This window comes from Populus alba, chromosome 2 (genome assembly GCF_005239225.2).
Source record: "Populus alba chromosome 2, ASM523922v2, whole genome shotgun sequence".
Classification (NCBI taxonomy): domain Eukaryota; kingdom Viridiplantae; phylum Streptophyta; class Magnoliopsida; order Malpighiales; family Salicaceae; genus Populus; species Populus alba.
Window position 1 is genome coordinate 14,970,937 of NC_133285.1, and position 16,109 is coordinate 14,987,045.

General features: G+C 29.9%; 2 protein-coding genes across 3 annotated transcripts; one reads left to right on the plus strand and one right to left on the minus strand.

Moving 5' to 3' along the window:
- Positions 1–1,615: 1,615 nt before the first annotated feature.
- LOC118049932 (GTP cyclohydrolase 1) lies at positions 1,616–4,590 on the minus strand. Of its 2 annotated transcripts, XM_073407796.1 has the most exons (3): positions 4,335–4,590; positions 3,844–4,080; positions 1,616–3,024 (listed from the first exon to the last, which is right to left on the minus strand). In XM_073407796.1, the coding sequence occupies exons 2-3, from the start codon at positions 4,055–4,057 to the stop codon at positions 1,841–1,843; spliced, it is 1,398 nt and encodes a 465-aa protein (XP_073263897.1). In that variant the 5' UTR covers positions 4,058–4,080; positions 4,335–4,590; the 3' UTR covers positions 1,616–1,840. The 2 variants fall into 2 exon arrangements, with proteins under 2 accessions (XP_073263897.1, XP_073263896.1); XM_073407795.1 differs by having other exon boundaries at positions 3,844–4,590.
- Positions 4,591–14,730: 10,140 nt separating this feature from the next.
- On the plus strand, positions 14,731–15,809 carry LOC118049931 (uncharacterized). Its single transcript, XM_035060117.2, has 3 exons — positions 14,731–15,133; positions 15,223–15,356; positions 15,450–15,809. The coding sequence occupies exons 1-3, from the start codon at positions 14,874–14,876 to the stop codon at positions 15,482–15,484; spliced, it is 429 nt and encodes a 142-aa protein (XP_034916008.1). The 5' UTR covers positions 14,731–14,873; the 3' UTR covers positions 15,485–15,809.
- The last annotated feature ends 300 nt before the right edge of the window (positions 15,810–16,109 follow it).

Genomic DNA, 16,109 nt, shown 5'->3' on the forward strand with positions numbered 1-16,109 from the left:
GATTCTGCAACATGGTACAGCAGAATTGAATCTCTCCTGGCGTACGTAAATTGTTGGGTTATCCCATATTTGTTGTGTAAACTGTAATGGTCTAATGAAATAATTGTTTTTGATTGTGATATAAGTTTTTTTAAAAAAGTAAATTTTGTTTAGGAATATATTAAAATAATATATTTTTAAAAAAATTATTTTTAATATTAATACATTAAAATTATTCAAAAACTCTAAAAAAATCTTAATAAAAAACTAAAATAATTTAAAAAATAATTACACCACATTATCAAACAACACCAAAAATGAGGGGAAAAAAAAAATCCAGGAACAACTTGTCTATTGTTTTCTATATTTAATTAGATTCATAAATTTTTATATTTAATTATTATTTTTTAAAATTAAATTATCCATAACATCATAATGTAAGCTATACTTATTTAGCAAAGATTGTAGCATGTCCATGCATGTCGCCTAGATATTCAAAACATGGAATGACTTTTCTCCAGTTACAGGCTACTTGACAAGGAAGGGAGAAAGACGACAATGATTCATGTTTGATCATTTAGTAATAATCTAAACGTTTTATGATTATTCTAGTTGCTTATTTGGGAATTTTAAGGTTGTATGATCCTACTTAGGTTTTAAGTATTATTTGGCAATATGAATATTTAATTCTCACCTTGACCATCCACTCTCGAAAATCCATTTATGTATCAAAGTCATTATTTATTATTTGAAGTATTTGGGGATCTGAATTTATTGATATTTATATTTTATTTATTATTTTTTGGATAAAAAATTTAGATATTCATAAATTATGTTTAGGATATTCGTTACTTATTATTATTTATTAATCAATAAAAAATAAAATAGTTAATATATATCTTTGAAGCATGTATATGTATATTAAATGATAAATATTATTTATATGTGTGTTTTATATAAGTATTAAAGTATGTATATATCATATTGTATTAAAAAAATCTAAATATTCAATAAATATATTTTTATAATATAAATATATATTCCAGTTTAGGTTCAGGTTAGCAAATTTCATATGGAATTGATAGTATTCATATTCTATCTAATATCCATCAAATCCAAAAAAATACTTATTCATTTAGGTTAAGTTAATTTAATATTTATTAAATTCAAATTAAATTAAATTGTCATCCAACAATTTCAGTAAGTAGATTCTCATAGATATTTTAGTTTCGAGAATTGTGAAATCTGTAAATTGTAGATAAAATAGGAAAGATAATTTTTTTTTCATGTAGTTCATTTAAAAAATGGATAACACATGAAAAATATCTAAAAAGAATTGTGGATGGTGCAAGTGGATGGCAGGAGCATTTAGCATTTAAAATTGGATTAAGGAAATTAAAATAAACTACTTTTATTTTCACTTTTATTTATGGGTAATCAGAAAAATCTTCCCACTTCATCGTTGTTACATGAAACTCAGTTCCTCTCTGCTAGATAAATTAATCTATGATTGCTATTTAAATTCTGACTAGATTTTTTTTTTTCTAATCAGTTTAAATATCATATATGTCAAAAAACAATGTGTAAATTTTTTTTTTATATATATATATATATATATGAAAGAAGCAAGAGATAATAAAAGTAAACATTCAGAATTTCTATTTCTTTTTTATTTTCTTTTTTCATGTGATGAACTTATCCAGTCACATGTCTAACAGGAAAATTGTGCCAAAAAAATAATCATGAAAGATGACAGGCCTTAAATTTCAATCTAGGGGTTGCGCAAAAGAAATATGCAACCAGGAAAGAGGCGTGGGAATTAGCTCAAACCACTTGCGAAGACACACTAGCTAAGTTTGAATTAGAATCCTGATCCTCCTGAAGCAGGATTTGGAATGTTCTGCAAAAACTTGGCCCTCGCTGCGGGGTCGGTTGAAAATAGACCAAGCACAGCAATTGTGGCTGTACTACTTCCAAATTTCTCAATACCTCTAGAAATCATACAAGTATGGTTAGCCTCCACAACGACCACCACATCTCCGCCTAATAAGGATGAAGCGGTCTCGGCAATCTGCCTGGTAAGTCTTTCCTGTACTTGGAGCTTGAAACCATAAAAACGCACTATCGACTGTAAACGAGATTTAATGACAGGGGTGATTTCTTCAGCATAGTACCCAATATGCACAACACCATAAAAGGGAAGTAAATGATGCTCACACTGGGAACAGAATGACAGATTCAGCTCGGTGTACATCCGTTTATCATGGCCGGCTTCCCCATTTTGTTTAAGAGGATCCATCCTGGCACACGCAAAGCCATTCAGTTTCGTTTCTAGATTTGCGTTTTGGAAATTCATCAACCACTTGACAAAATGAGTAGGAGTTCCAGCAAGCTCTTTCCGTAATGGGTTTTCACCCAAAGAGATGAGAATTGAAGTAACTGCTGTAACCATTCCGGTGCTGGGCTGTCCGGTAACTTCAGCACTCGAGGAATATTGGGACGGACACCAACACTGCTGCTTTGAGTCTTTCATCAGAGTTTTATCCACATTTACTCCTCTGAACTTCAGGAGACTCAAAAAATCATCCCAAACATCAGCAAAATCATTTTCAAAAACACCTGAACCTGAATGGACCAATGCCTTAACCCAACCTTGGCGATTGGAGTCAAGGAAAGGTGGCTCTATATTTGGGAAATGAATATGTGAACATTGGAGAATGACGGCAACACCGGCTGGCTTGATACCAAGATGCAGAGCTGAGCAGATTTCATCTGCCAAACGCTGTGGGTCTTGGAGTCTTTTGGCAAACACATCAGCAACTCTTGAGAGCTTGCTTAATCCTACAACCCTCTGACCAGATGGGACATAACCTATTTGGCACTTAACCTGGAAAGGAAGCAAGCAAGATTCACAGTATGAAAACAGGTCAAGATCCCGAACAATCACAAGCCCGCCTGCTCCGCCTGCATGACCAACTGCATCATCCAAACCAACTTCTGGAAACAATGCACTTTGAACAATGTCCTTTGCCTTTTGTTTATAGCCTGAAAAATACGATAAAGAGCTCGCCACAATGAGTACTTGGCAAAGTCAAACTTCCATCTCCAAATTAATCCTATTTAAGAAGCAATCACAATAAATAATACATCCACACACAATTTTTTGAACCAAAAACTCGTTTCTTTCTCTTCATTCTGCATCAGAATCATCACACAATTTCAGATGATATTTTACACTACACAAGGAGCCATTTAGAGCTTATAAGCAAGTGCATCTAAGCCGCGCATAGAACACAACCATTTTCTTATTGTGGAAGTGTGTCGATGCATCTGTGTATTTGTTACTTAATATCAATTTATGAACAAAGGATCAACTTCAGACCGCGATCAATCCTACCACCAGAGCCTGCCTAACTCCATGATGCTACTGTGGAGTTGGTTGTGAGAACTTGAGACCAATCATAGAATGTAGAGGTCATACACATTTGTTTTTGCTTAAACCAAGAAAAAAGGGACAGTAAAGGCGACATTAAAAATGGAATGGTATATGATCAAGACATCTTAGGTAACTCAAACTGAACCTCATCAAAGAATGCCTCAAAAGAGAATCCTTAAACTCCATGAGAGAAAAATAAATCAGTCATCACACAGGCTAACAGGGTTAAAACAGAGAGTCAAGGAACCAACCAAAGACAAGTTCTTACACGCCAAAAGCAAAATACAACCATGTAGTGGCAACTATTGTTTAGGGCTGGAACGTAAGCATGAATATTTCCTAGCCAAGTGTGTTTAATTCAGATGAGAGTTAATGATTAAATTAATAGCAGGTGTGGAAACAAAATTAGAATTTGTTGGGATAATAACCTTTGGTTCCTTCTCGAAGAGCCTTGGCAACGCGGAGCGGGGTCTTTTTAAGGCCTTCTCTATTAATGTCCTCGCCAAGACCTTGCAAAAGAACTTTCACAGCATCCTCGATAGCTACAGTCTCCGGTTGGTCCTCAAATCCCAGATCAAGGCAATCAAGTTCCACTCCATTCTCAATCTCTTTATTGAAATGCTCCTCATCCAAAGCGCCCATTGACAAACCAAAAATACCACCAACTACACCAACCCCAGATCCCAAAAGATCAAAACAAAACCAAAAAAAGAGTTTACTGGATCAAATAGTCACCAATAAGCCGAAGAAATCCAATAACAAATCAGAATGAATGTTAAAAACCAAAATTTTATGAGAAACGATGATAAATTTGAAAACTTTTAAGCACCCAGATGCCAAAACAATCAAAGGGATAAGGGAAACAATCTTTTCAGGCACCCAGAAACGAATCAACAAGAAAATTCAGAATCTGAGCTACCTGCTGAAGAAGAAGAGCAAAAGAATGATGGACAGCAAAGAAGGAATGGTTTACGGGAGGTGCTGAAAGCAGATGTGATAATAAGTATATATGGCTTCCAGGGAGATAGGGAAAGACTGGGTGGGGGGAGGCGACGCAAAGGAAAGCAGTGGCCAGGGGTGGTGGTGGTGGTGGTGTGGAGAGAAACGTAGGGTAGCCGTTGATCTTAGAAATTTGTGGATCCTTTAGGCTCTCATCCCAATGATAAATTCTTAGTTGCTCTTTACTTATTTATTTGAAAAACGTAGGGTGGCTGCTGCACTATCGCTATCTTTTACTTCTTCTTTGTACTTTTTCTCTACTTCCGTAATGTCACAAAAAAATATAGAATTAAATTATAAATTAGTCATTTTAGTTTTGAAAAGTTAATTAAATAGTTTTTTTTTTTAATTCCAGGAATTTCCTTGATTAGTGTTAATCAAGCTTAATTTAGTAGTGTTTTATTTCAAAAAAGGTATTATCTTCTCATCAATACTGTCATATTTTTTATTTTAAAAAATGTTTTCCATCCTATCTATATCTTCATTAACCTTTTCTATCTCTTAAGAATATTAAAATAAATTAAAAAATAACTTATGTGTGAATGAAAATGATTAGGTTATAAATGCACTTTGAAAACATAGAAAATCATATATATATAGCAAATATTTTTTAAAACTATGAAGACTAACCAATTATTTTTTTATAAACTACAGGGACTAACATTTTAGGAGAATGATTTTGCGAATCTATGACCCTCTGACGCCAGCTGGGGTGTTGGCAGTTGGTGATGGTGGTGGGACCAGAAGATGGGTAGGGGAGAATAGGACAGCCACCAACCCACGTACCAGACTTTCATGGATTAAGATTTTCCGTGTGATCCGGATCTAAGATGCCCGATACCTCGAAAAAGCTGTGACTCGGGGTGCTGTTTGAAAAAAAAAAAATCATCCATTTAAGTTGAGTTTGGTTTGAGAAAATAGATGTTTAGTTAAAATTGTGGTTGAAATTAAAGTTAAAAAAAAATAATTTAATATGTTTGGTTAAGATTACTTTTTAAAATTGAGGTTATAAAATAATTTTAAAAATATATATATTAGTACTTATGATTTTAATTTAAATATTATGGATTTAACTATTGCTATTATATCATGAAATAAATCATACTTTATATAAATATAATTTTTATTATTCCATGAAACCATTTATAATTCCATTACGTGCGAGATTCATCCAACAAAAACTATAGTTTTCATAATATTTTTAGCATATAATAAAATTAGATAAAATATTATCAGGTATAAAATTAACTCTAAACTAATTTTTTAAAAAATATATTAAAAAACTAACACACAAAAAAAAAAAAAACCGCAGGCAGTGAACAGTGCAAGAGAATTGCACTGATCACTATTTCTTGAGTGAACAGTGCAACTCCAGCACTGTTTATGTCAACTATATACGAAAAATATTGTTCATGTAAATGAACAGTGTAATTACATGAACAGTAGAGAAAAAGCATGAATTAGTTGCTTCTCATTCCTCGCGTTAGAAACGCAGATTTTAAATGGGACCCATGAACAATAAAATGTTTTTTTTTAACCAAACGGCTTGGCGCTGCGTTTTATTTAAAACGCAGCCGCAGCTGCATACCCAAACGGACCCTTAATCGTGGATTACTGGTAATTTGAATAGATTATTTTTATTTAAATAATACTATTTTATTTATTTAAAAAAAAAAAACTATTGAAACTGACTAAGATCATTTTTTACCAGGACAGTTTGATTAACAGTGGTTTTATTGATTTTGTTGAGCTTGAAATTAACGCTCAGATTGAGTTATTGTGAATTTTTTGAATTATCTTATTGGATTGAGATAAATTAAAAACTATAAATAATATCATAATTTTATTAGGATAGTTTGATTAACGGTGGTTTTATAAAATTAATTATTTTTTTGTTGAGCTTGAAATTTAGTTTTGGGTTAGATTTTGAGTTGTGGATTTTTTTGAATTTTTTTATTGGATCGAGTCTGATTTAACAGCTATGGATTTACTATATTTTCACTTGTGTATTTGTGTTAAATGCTGAGCTTGGTCCTTATAAAAAAATTGTTACTCTATCAAGTCCTATATTTTTCTATTTCTTTTATATAGATCCATTGACAACGTTTGATTAATTGTTTTTAAAGGAGCTGTACATTAAAAAGAGCTCAATGTTTTTGAAAAAATATTGTAGCTTCACAATAAAAAAAATATATTGTTCATTAAAACAGTATAATAATAATTTTTCTTTTCCATTTAAAAAGGACATTAAACTTCCACAGTGTGTAAGAGCCCCCCTCCTATTTTTCTTTGACCATAAATTCCACATTTATTATAACTTAATTTTACTCCATGAATTAATCTGAAACTTTATTGATTTAACTCATAGTTTTAAAAAAATTAATTTGAAGTTGAATTAATTAACAATCAATCTAGCTTAATTTTTTTAAAAATCAAAATAATAAAGCTATTTTTTATAAAAAAAAATTAAAAAACACACCGGTTTAATAAACTTCATTATTATTATTTCTCTTCTTCTAGAAATTTCAGTCATTGGGTTTGAGTTTTTTTTTAAATTAATATTTTTTTTTCGTGTTTTAAATCATTTTGATGTGTTAATGTTAAAAAATAAATTTTTTAAAAAATAAAAACAATTACACTTACAAATCAACTGCCTAATTTGGGGAATCAAAAGAATTTGGAACCTTTTTGGAATGAGAGAGGACAAACAAAATAGTGAGGTAAATGCCCTCTGCTTGATGAAGACATCACAATGCTTGAGAAGAGCGTGGAAGACATTGGCTGCAACTTGTAACAACCAAGTTGGTGGGATTGAATCGTTGAATAAAAGATATTGGAGGTCAATGCACGTTATGTGTATCTTTGAAATTGTGGCTGTGTTTTGAGAAACGTAATTTTTAAAATATTATTTTGTGTGGTTGTTTTATTTATATTCGTGGTTGAATTGACTTCTTCATCAAAAGCATGTTGAATATTGTATGGTTGAAATTATAGTTAAATATGAAATGACCAAATAAAATATTAATTTTTTTTAATACATGATATTAAACCATTAATATATATTTAAGATTAACAACTTGTAAAATTAAAAATTCTATAATTCTCCATTCAAACTTCAAGTAATTTCATCTCATACATAATCCATATACAAAATCATGTTGCCTCTACATATTTGTGATAGTGAAACAACATTACATGGAAAATCCTAAAGGCATGAAATTTGGGATGATGTTCAAAACTCATTACAAGCAATATTTTGTTGGACTTCCTTTTTATGTAATTATGAAAAGCTATTTATGCAACAACAATCTACATGTGTCTTATATGAAAACACTAACATGTTTTGCAAAATTTTTCATTTTTTTTTCTACACCCTAACAATTTGCTCAATTACAAATCAAACTGAGGAGTGAACTTGGTTAAATAACTCCTCTTGACTTCTCAACGATGAAATTCTGAAATATGATATTTTTCACCTCTATATGGACTTAGAAATCCATATTCACTTAGATAACCAAAGTCAATAACATAATACTTTCCTGCATTCATCCATGACATTTAAAATAAAAATATTTTCAACCATGCGACCAAATATTAATAAAATGAAAATTTTTTAGAAGCTGATCCACAATATCTTTTGGCGATTTTGAAAATTTGATATTTGGATTATAGATAGCCTTATGAAAAATTATTGTGTCATGTGCGTTACCTTCTTATCTAGCCCAAATAAAAGTAAATTGCATGTTGAAGCTAGATGTTGTCATAATATTCTGCGTTGGTACTCATTTCCTTTCAGTAAATGGTATTTGATTCTCCTAGGACACACAAGTACGCACATGTGTACCATCGATTACTCCTATATAATTCTAAAAATAAAACAATTAATTGTAAATGAATTACCAAATGGATTAGATAATGAAACTAAAAAGACAAATATATTCAATTGTTGATAATCTTAGATGTTACCTTAAAATATAGCATATATCAAGGTTTATAGTGATTTCTCGTGGTGTAGTTGAAAATTCTGGATCAACTAGTTTTATTATTTCAATTAATAACAAACACACAATATTTAGAATCTTGTTGAATTACTTACTCACAGTTTCACCGGAATATTGAAATCTCCTCTAGACCTCCTTATAAGAAGCGCTCAACGCTAAACTATAAAGAAGCATGCCAACTTTCTCTATAACACTCATCCTCTTTGATAGTTTCAGTCTATACTATGTTTATAAAAAAAAGACTTTGAAACGTCGTTGCATCCATCCTAAATATATTTACACAACGTATCCAATGCCCATTTAAAATTCCATTCAACCATTGCATTCATGAGTTGTACGAAATCATACAATGTTGCTGATAGATGTAGTTATTGTAATACGATGCAAGTGTGCTTGTTGTGCACATTACTGGTTTACAATGATCAAAATCTCTACGCCAAAATGAATCATCTACAACGTCATCGTCATCTTTATTATTATCATCATTTTCATCATCATCGTTTACATTATTGTTATTAGTATCACCACTACTAAAACTGATATGACTACCACTATTCCTACCACCATAGAAATGTGAAATATATTAAGCGACATTGTTCATGACATTTTTACACTCCCTTCCAAAAAGGTCATTAAACCAATTTGCATCCATATCAATAATTTTAATTAAATAATTATGAGCAAAGAATAACATATTATTTGTTTTTATTAATGTTACATGTGCTATAAAGTTTTATGTTCAAACCTCAATAAATCACATTACTTTTATAGCAAATATCATTTTTATAATTTTGTTAATCCCCTTTAATTTTACAATAAAAAAACATTATGCACACTATTCCTTTCAATTTCATTGATTTATCTTACTATTTTGTTTACAATAAAATCCATCCCATCCTAAAATCTTAAACAATTAATATGTCTTACAAGTAATCTGTAATTAGTCAACTATTATTATTTTGTTTGTGCAGAAAGTAACAATAATGTCATTTAAAAAATTAGGTCTCACATAAAGCATGAATATACAATGAAAGAAAGATAATTTAACTATAATAAAATATATAGGTTGATATACTCTAATTAAAATTCTTTGAGAGAGTCAAAGAAGATGAGTTATACCATAAATGTATTTGAGAGTGTTATGTTCAACTTTATTGAAATGGTGAATTATATAGGCTGAAAAATAAACACCCGTGAACATACAATATAGACACACTCCATTGGGCATTCAAACCTAAATTTTTCACTTAAAAGTCTCATGTTCAACTGGCTACAATAAATAATAACACCAAAGCATACTCGACACTTATTAGAAAAGTAAAGAAAATATTGGTTACAAGGTACACAATTACAAGTCTTCACTAATAACACAACAAGCACACAATACATCTGAAACAAAAAAAAATGGTATGTCCACTTAAAGACAACAAATAAAAACTGGCAGCAAGTAGCACATACAAAGCTCCAAAATAATAACACCTTAATTATTTTTATAAAGGTTAAAGAAACCGGAGAACATGTGCCTATTGGGGAATCAATATAAAAATAGCATTTTTCCATATCTAATTGGATTTTCATCTCTCGAGTCTTTGGATCTATCATAGAATCAATTTCCAGGATTAAATTATTTCTATTGTATCAATTAAATCGTCTAGCTTTGGACATTTTCCTTTTCTCATGTTTCTTTGATTTTTCCAAAGTTACCATTTTATTTCCTTCTAGTAGTCTTTTCATATATGAGAGATTGATTATCTAGAACTTAGACAATCACTTGATTTTTTTTTAATAACCATGCTTACAACCAAAAACAATTTGGTGAATGCAAGATCAAAACCAACATTAGTCTTTATTGAATTTGTGTGCATCGATACTAACTAATATATTTAAGCAAATTCTCATTTTCTCTCCAAATCAGTTTGGTTCCAATGTTATAATATCCAATACTTGATTTTAGTTTCTTACACTATATTAATCCCACTACTAATTTTTATGAGTAATTTGTTTTTTGGTTTATGTTATGTCCTTTCTATTATCATTTACAAAATCTCAGTTTTTTACATTATTTCATCTATTCATATGTTTTTTTAACTCAAAATAATCGAAGCTACACTTTAAAACCTTTGTCCATTTACTTTATGAAATCAAAAATCAGTAAAGTTATCGATCTCTTAAGTAATGCAACTGAGAAAGAAAAAGATTAGAACCATTTAGTGCTTACTAGAATTATCAAGAGTTGTTCAAACAGTTCATGCAATAATAAATAGGAATACAATTTCAATAATGAACAAGATTTAGCTAGATTTTGATATTTTTAAGAATATGTACAATTAAAATTAAAGAAATATTGAAATCAAAATATAACTAGATCTTGGTCATTGTTGGTGGTTTCTGTAGATCTACTATTGGTTTGTGGGTTTTGTAATCATCGATGGAAAGGAAAAAAAAGAGAAGGGGTTGAAAAACATGTTCGCTGAGAATAATCATTTTACTGGGTTCTCAGGAGAGCATGGAGGAGAAGAGAAGATAAATGAATATTTTGGTCAATAAAAAATTAAATGGTCTTATTGCTTTAATTACTTTTTGCACAGGAATTTTCAAGGCAGGTCAAGCTTATTTTTTATTAACATGTGGTTGGATCACAATTTTGACATGGACCCTACTTTCTTAAACTTGCATTTTAATGTTTACCAAAAACTCATTTATTATGGTCAAACCGCACCACACTTTCTACTACAAAAACAAACACCTTCTTAAGCTTGGTTTGATGCTGGATTGCAGCATACATTAAAAGCATGTCTTATCAAGGTCAAATCTTGGTGCATGTTTGTTTTTGTTTTATTGAAGTTATTATTTTTATATGTTTTTAAATTGTTTTGACATATTAATTTCAAAAATAAATTTAAAAATAATAATAAAATATTATTTTGATGTATTTCTAAATAAAAAAGTATTTTAAAAAGCAACCGTTTTATATAATGTGAAACATACACTATTAAAAGAGATTTAAAAAATTTGACTTGAAGATTGTTTTCTATTTCTATGTTTTGAAAAATTTTATGATTATCAATATATAATTATTAATAATTATCCAATAAAAAAGATAGATATAAAAATATATATAATAAATAAATTTTTTTTTGAATAAATAAAAACCTGTGAGAGCCACGGAGCTTATAGTTTCACTACTTAAAAAATAAAAATAAAAATGTAAAAATATTCTTATTAATTTTTATGAAATTAGATATGATTTTTTATTTTTTTATTTCATCTATCTCTCTTTCATTAAATAATTATTGATAATTACATTTATAGCCTCGTGAAATTTATCAAACGCAATGAACACAATTTTAAAGTCAAAATTTTAAATTTTGTCAAGAACTGCTTTTCATATATACTGATTGAAAAGAACATGGTGCCGCTGAGCACCAAGCCTAGCCACCAACCCTTTTTCATATGCAATTCGGTGTGATTTAACGTGGACAATCCAATTAAGTAATACTTAAAAAGACGTGGGAAAGTAGTTCACTTTCTCTATATTTAATATATTATATTATTATAATTATTATATTATATTATAATTATTATTATATTATATAAGCCTTTCACTTTCCCCATACTTAATATATTATATTATTATATTATAATTATAATTATAATTATAATAATTATTATTATTATATTCGCTAAATTGTCTTCTTTTCTTTCTTTCTTTTTTCTTTTAATGAAATTTTTTTTGTTTGATCCCGGGTTTAATGGGTTAGCCTAATTTAACGAGTTAATCTGGATTTTTTTTCTTTTTAATTAATTTTTTTTCATTTAGTTTAGTTTGTTAATGTTAAATTTATTTATATTTAATTATCAGACTTTCATGACACGTATCCTAGGCTTGACGAGTTAACTTGGTTTGACGGGTTAACTCAGTTAATTTTGGGTAAACCCGTCAATTTTTTTTTTTATTTAGTTATTAAATTTTCATGACGCAAATCCCAGGTTTAATGAGTTAACTTGGTTTGAAGGGTTAACCCAATTAATTCAGATTTTTTTCTTTTTTTTTTTCTATTTAATTATCACACTTTTATGATACGACCTTATAGCTAGACTCACATCCAATGCTCTTGGGTCCGGTGTTGCAGCTAGGCTCACTTAAACTTAAGTCATGTAAGTTTAATATTATTATTAATATTGTAAATAGTATTCTTGGGTCAAGCGTTGCGGCTAGACCATAGGCTTTTGAGTATATCTTTGCAGAAAGACCTAACACTCTTAGATCTTAGCTTTTTTGATATTTTTTATGCAAGAAAAAAATTGAACCCGTGTGGCGCGTATGCCTTTGTTTTTTTTTTTCCTTTTCCTTTTCCTTTTTTAGCCTTTTACTGTGAATAGCACGGTGCAGGCCACAATGAAAAAGCTTATTGTCTTTAGTTTTTTTTTTTGTCTATAGTTTCTTAATATTAATTTTTTTTTTTGTTTAATTATCATGCATTCATAACACAAATCTCAGGTTTGATAGTTTAACCCAGTTGATTCAGATTTTTTTTTTTCCTTCATTAGTTTTTTCCTTCTTATAGGTATTTTTCTCTTTGCTTTTTCCTTTTTAATTAATCCTTTTTTAAAAATTTAATTCATTAATATTAAATCTTTTTTTATTTAGTTATCATATTTTCATGACACGAATCACAGGTTTGACGGGTTAACCTGATTTGGCGAATTAACCCAGTTGATTCGAATTTTTTTTTCTCTTTTCTCATTAGTTGTTTTCTTTCTGTTGGTTTTTTTTTTATTTTTTTCTTTTTAATTAATCTATTTAGTTATCACGCTTTTATGACATGACCTTGCAGCTAGACCTATATCCAAGGTTATTGGGTCTGGTATTGCAGCTAAACCCATTTAAACTTGGGTCATGCAAGTTTTAATGTTATTATTAATATTATAAAATATTACTCTTAGGTTACGCATTGCAATCAAAACTCAAGACTCTTTAATATAGCTTTGCAAAAAAAACCTAACACTTTTAAATCTTAGTTTTTTTATATATTTTTTATGCAAAATAAATTGACTTGCGGCATCGCACGGGTCATATAACTAGTAACTATTTATATTTTGTAGAAATTCCAAAGCACTAAAAAATAACTATTTATATTTAGAGATAAAAAAGAAAAAAATAATAAAATATGTTTTTCATCTTCAATGAAAGTATTTTTATAGTTGATCTCAAAATTTGATTTTTTTTAGTTATTTATTTATTTATTTTTAAATAAACCAATTAAATAACTATTTATACTTAAAATAAATTGGTTGGATTTCTTTTCAAAAATAAAAGATATCTATCAAATTAAAAAGCAATAAAGTTACAACCACCCATTAACGTTAAAACGCGGGAATGAATTTCTAGCCGTCATGGACGAATCCAAACAGAGCACAAAGGCTAGTTAACATAGTTTGATCCTTAAATATAAAAATTATTTATTTCTTATACTTAAAAAGTATAACTTAATATATTTAAATATTTCTCTCTATTTTTTATACATAGAGATGAGTCTAAACTTTTGTTATATTAAAAGAAATAAGTAAAAAAATAAAAAAAGTGAGTCATGACCCATCTTTTTTATCCTTATAGTAGAGAATAATAGAAATCATATATTGAAATCTCATTTAATAGTTTAATTTTTTTGATTGAGTTAGTTATTTGATATGGTATCAGAGCCTTATAATCAATCAAGTGGTCACGAGTTCGAATCTTATCATCTCTATTTATTTAATAAAAATTAAACACAAGATAACGTGAATTTGTGCAAGTTTTAAGCCCAAAGAGCTTTCACTTGAAAGGATATATTAAAAAATAATATAAATTATATTTTGAAACCTCACTTAATAGTATATATATCTTTTATGTTTTTTAAATCAACTTTTTATATTTTATTTTTCTCCTTGAATTTAAACACCTCTATTTTTTAATGGATACGTGTAATTCTTACCACAAGCTTATTGTTGTAAAATTAGAAAAAAAAAATCAAAATTTAAATTTAAAAATATAACAAGAAAATTATTCTTTTCATTGTTATTTTAATATTACTCTTTGCATTAAAAAAACTCCAAAATCCTAAATTAAATAATAATAATAACCACGACCAGAAGAGAAATTTTTTTCTTCTTTATTTTCATTTAATTTTTCATTTCTTCATTAACTAAATAATTTTTCTCTGTTTTCTTTCTTCTTCTTTTTTTTATGAATAGCGGGTCCCTTGAGCATGACTTGGCACGTGTTTAAATGTTCATCAACATTTTATTAATAACGGACACTTAAGTGAAAACAATTAAAAATAGAGCACCCCTGGATTCAAAATTTGATAATCACAATTACTGAATTTTTCCACAGATAAACCCTCCAGCCGAAACAATACAGAAAATTGTAAAACCCTAGTAAAGAACTAGTAACCAATGGAACCTTCATCCAGATCATGGTCTCCATGCTCGATCCACCACCACCACCACCACCACCATCCCTTGTGCCACCGCCACCATCACCATCACCATCCGCACTTGCTCTGCTCCCACCACCACCACCACCACCACCACAATCTAGTTGCCCTTTACATGTAAGTCCTAGATTTGCTCTTCAAGCTGCTCAACATCCAAGACCTATTCTTTCTTATCCATTGGTAAAAGACTTGAACTTGGATTCCACTGCCAGCAAAGAAACATCTGCCCCAGTTGCCCAGTAAGTCGTGACCATCTTCTTCTGCTGCTTTTTTCTCCAAATTTCAAATTTTGGTTTCCATGTAACTGTAAACGTCTCATAATAAACAGGGTGTTGCAAGAGCCAGAGTGCGATGTATTAGAAGAGGAAGAGGAAGAAGAAGATGACGACGACGACCCGATTTTCGTTCTTACAGATGAATGGAGGGAGTTCTTTGCCAAATCTGAAGCTAGGAGAAAATTAGGTAGTGTCTTGTCCTTTGCCACATTCTGTTTGTTACGTACTATTCTTTATGTAATTTTTCTTTTATTCATGATTTCGTTCTTGCTCTTTGTAGAGAAGCAGCAAGGCAAGAAAAAAGAGAAACACTAGATGGAATTGCTCTAAATGATATTGAACAGTATAATGCAAGGGCGAGGGCGTGAGAGATGCAGGGAGCAGGAATTGCTTCCCGTTGTTCTACTTACATGGTTAATGCATCACCTCACTTTTCTGTTCGTGCTGCTTTTGCTGTGTGAAAATCTTATGCATATAATACATATAGAATATGCTACCTTTTAAGGCCGAAAATCCTTCTCTGTAATGCAAGCAGAAATGCTACCTTGTCTTTGATCTGTGGATGATGTATCCAGAACTGATGATTGGCATAACAGGGGTTTTCCTTCTATGAAGCGCATGAGGGCGTTTTCTGATTTCATATTTCCAAGATCTAAACATAACTCAGCCTCCATGTTCATATATGATGCTTGCTAATTGGTCAACATCTGACATCATTGCTGCATCTAGTCATAAACACATTTTCATCTTTACATGGTGCTGTCATGGAAATATTCGAACTTCAGTTTGAACATAAGGAGACACAAATTAGTTGATGAAAGCAGGGTTTTCAAGAATGGCTGTCAAACTGACACACCATTACGAGTTTTGAGGCTTCGAGCTCATAAATTTGGAATAATGCCAATTTTTAAACACACGCGCAAGCATAAGGGCAGGGGTA

What these genes read in the sequence shown, in the direction of transcription:
- LOC118049932 (XM_073407796.1), bottom strand. Translation starts at nt 4,057, where the DNA reads ATGGGCGCTTTGGATGAGGAGCATTTCAATAAAGAGATTGAGAATGGA. An exon ending in TCTTCGAGAAGGAACCAAAG is followed by an intron (nt 3,025 to 3,843) that starts GTTATTATCCCA and finishes CGTATTTTTCAG; the next exon opens with GCTATAAACAAAAGGCAAAG.
- LOC118049931 (XM_035060117.2), top strand. Translation starts at nt 14,874, where the DNA reads ATGGTCTCCATGCTCGATCCACCACCACCACCACCACCACCATCCCTT. An exon ending in ACATCTGCCCCAGTTGCCCA is followed by an intron (nt 15,134 to 15,222) that starts GTAAGTCGTGAC and finishes CATAATAAACAG; the next exon opens with GGTGTTGCAAGAGCCAGAGT. An exon ending in TGAAGCTAGGAGAAAATTAG is followed by an intron (nt 15,357 to 15,449) that starts GTAGTGTCTTGT and finishes TGCTCTTTGTAG; the next exon opens with AGAAGCAGCAAGGCAAGAAA.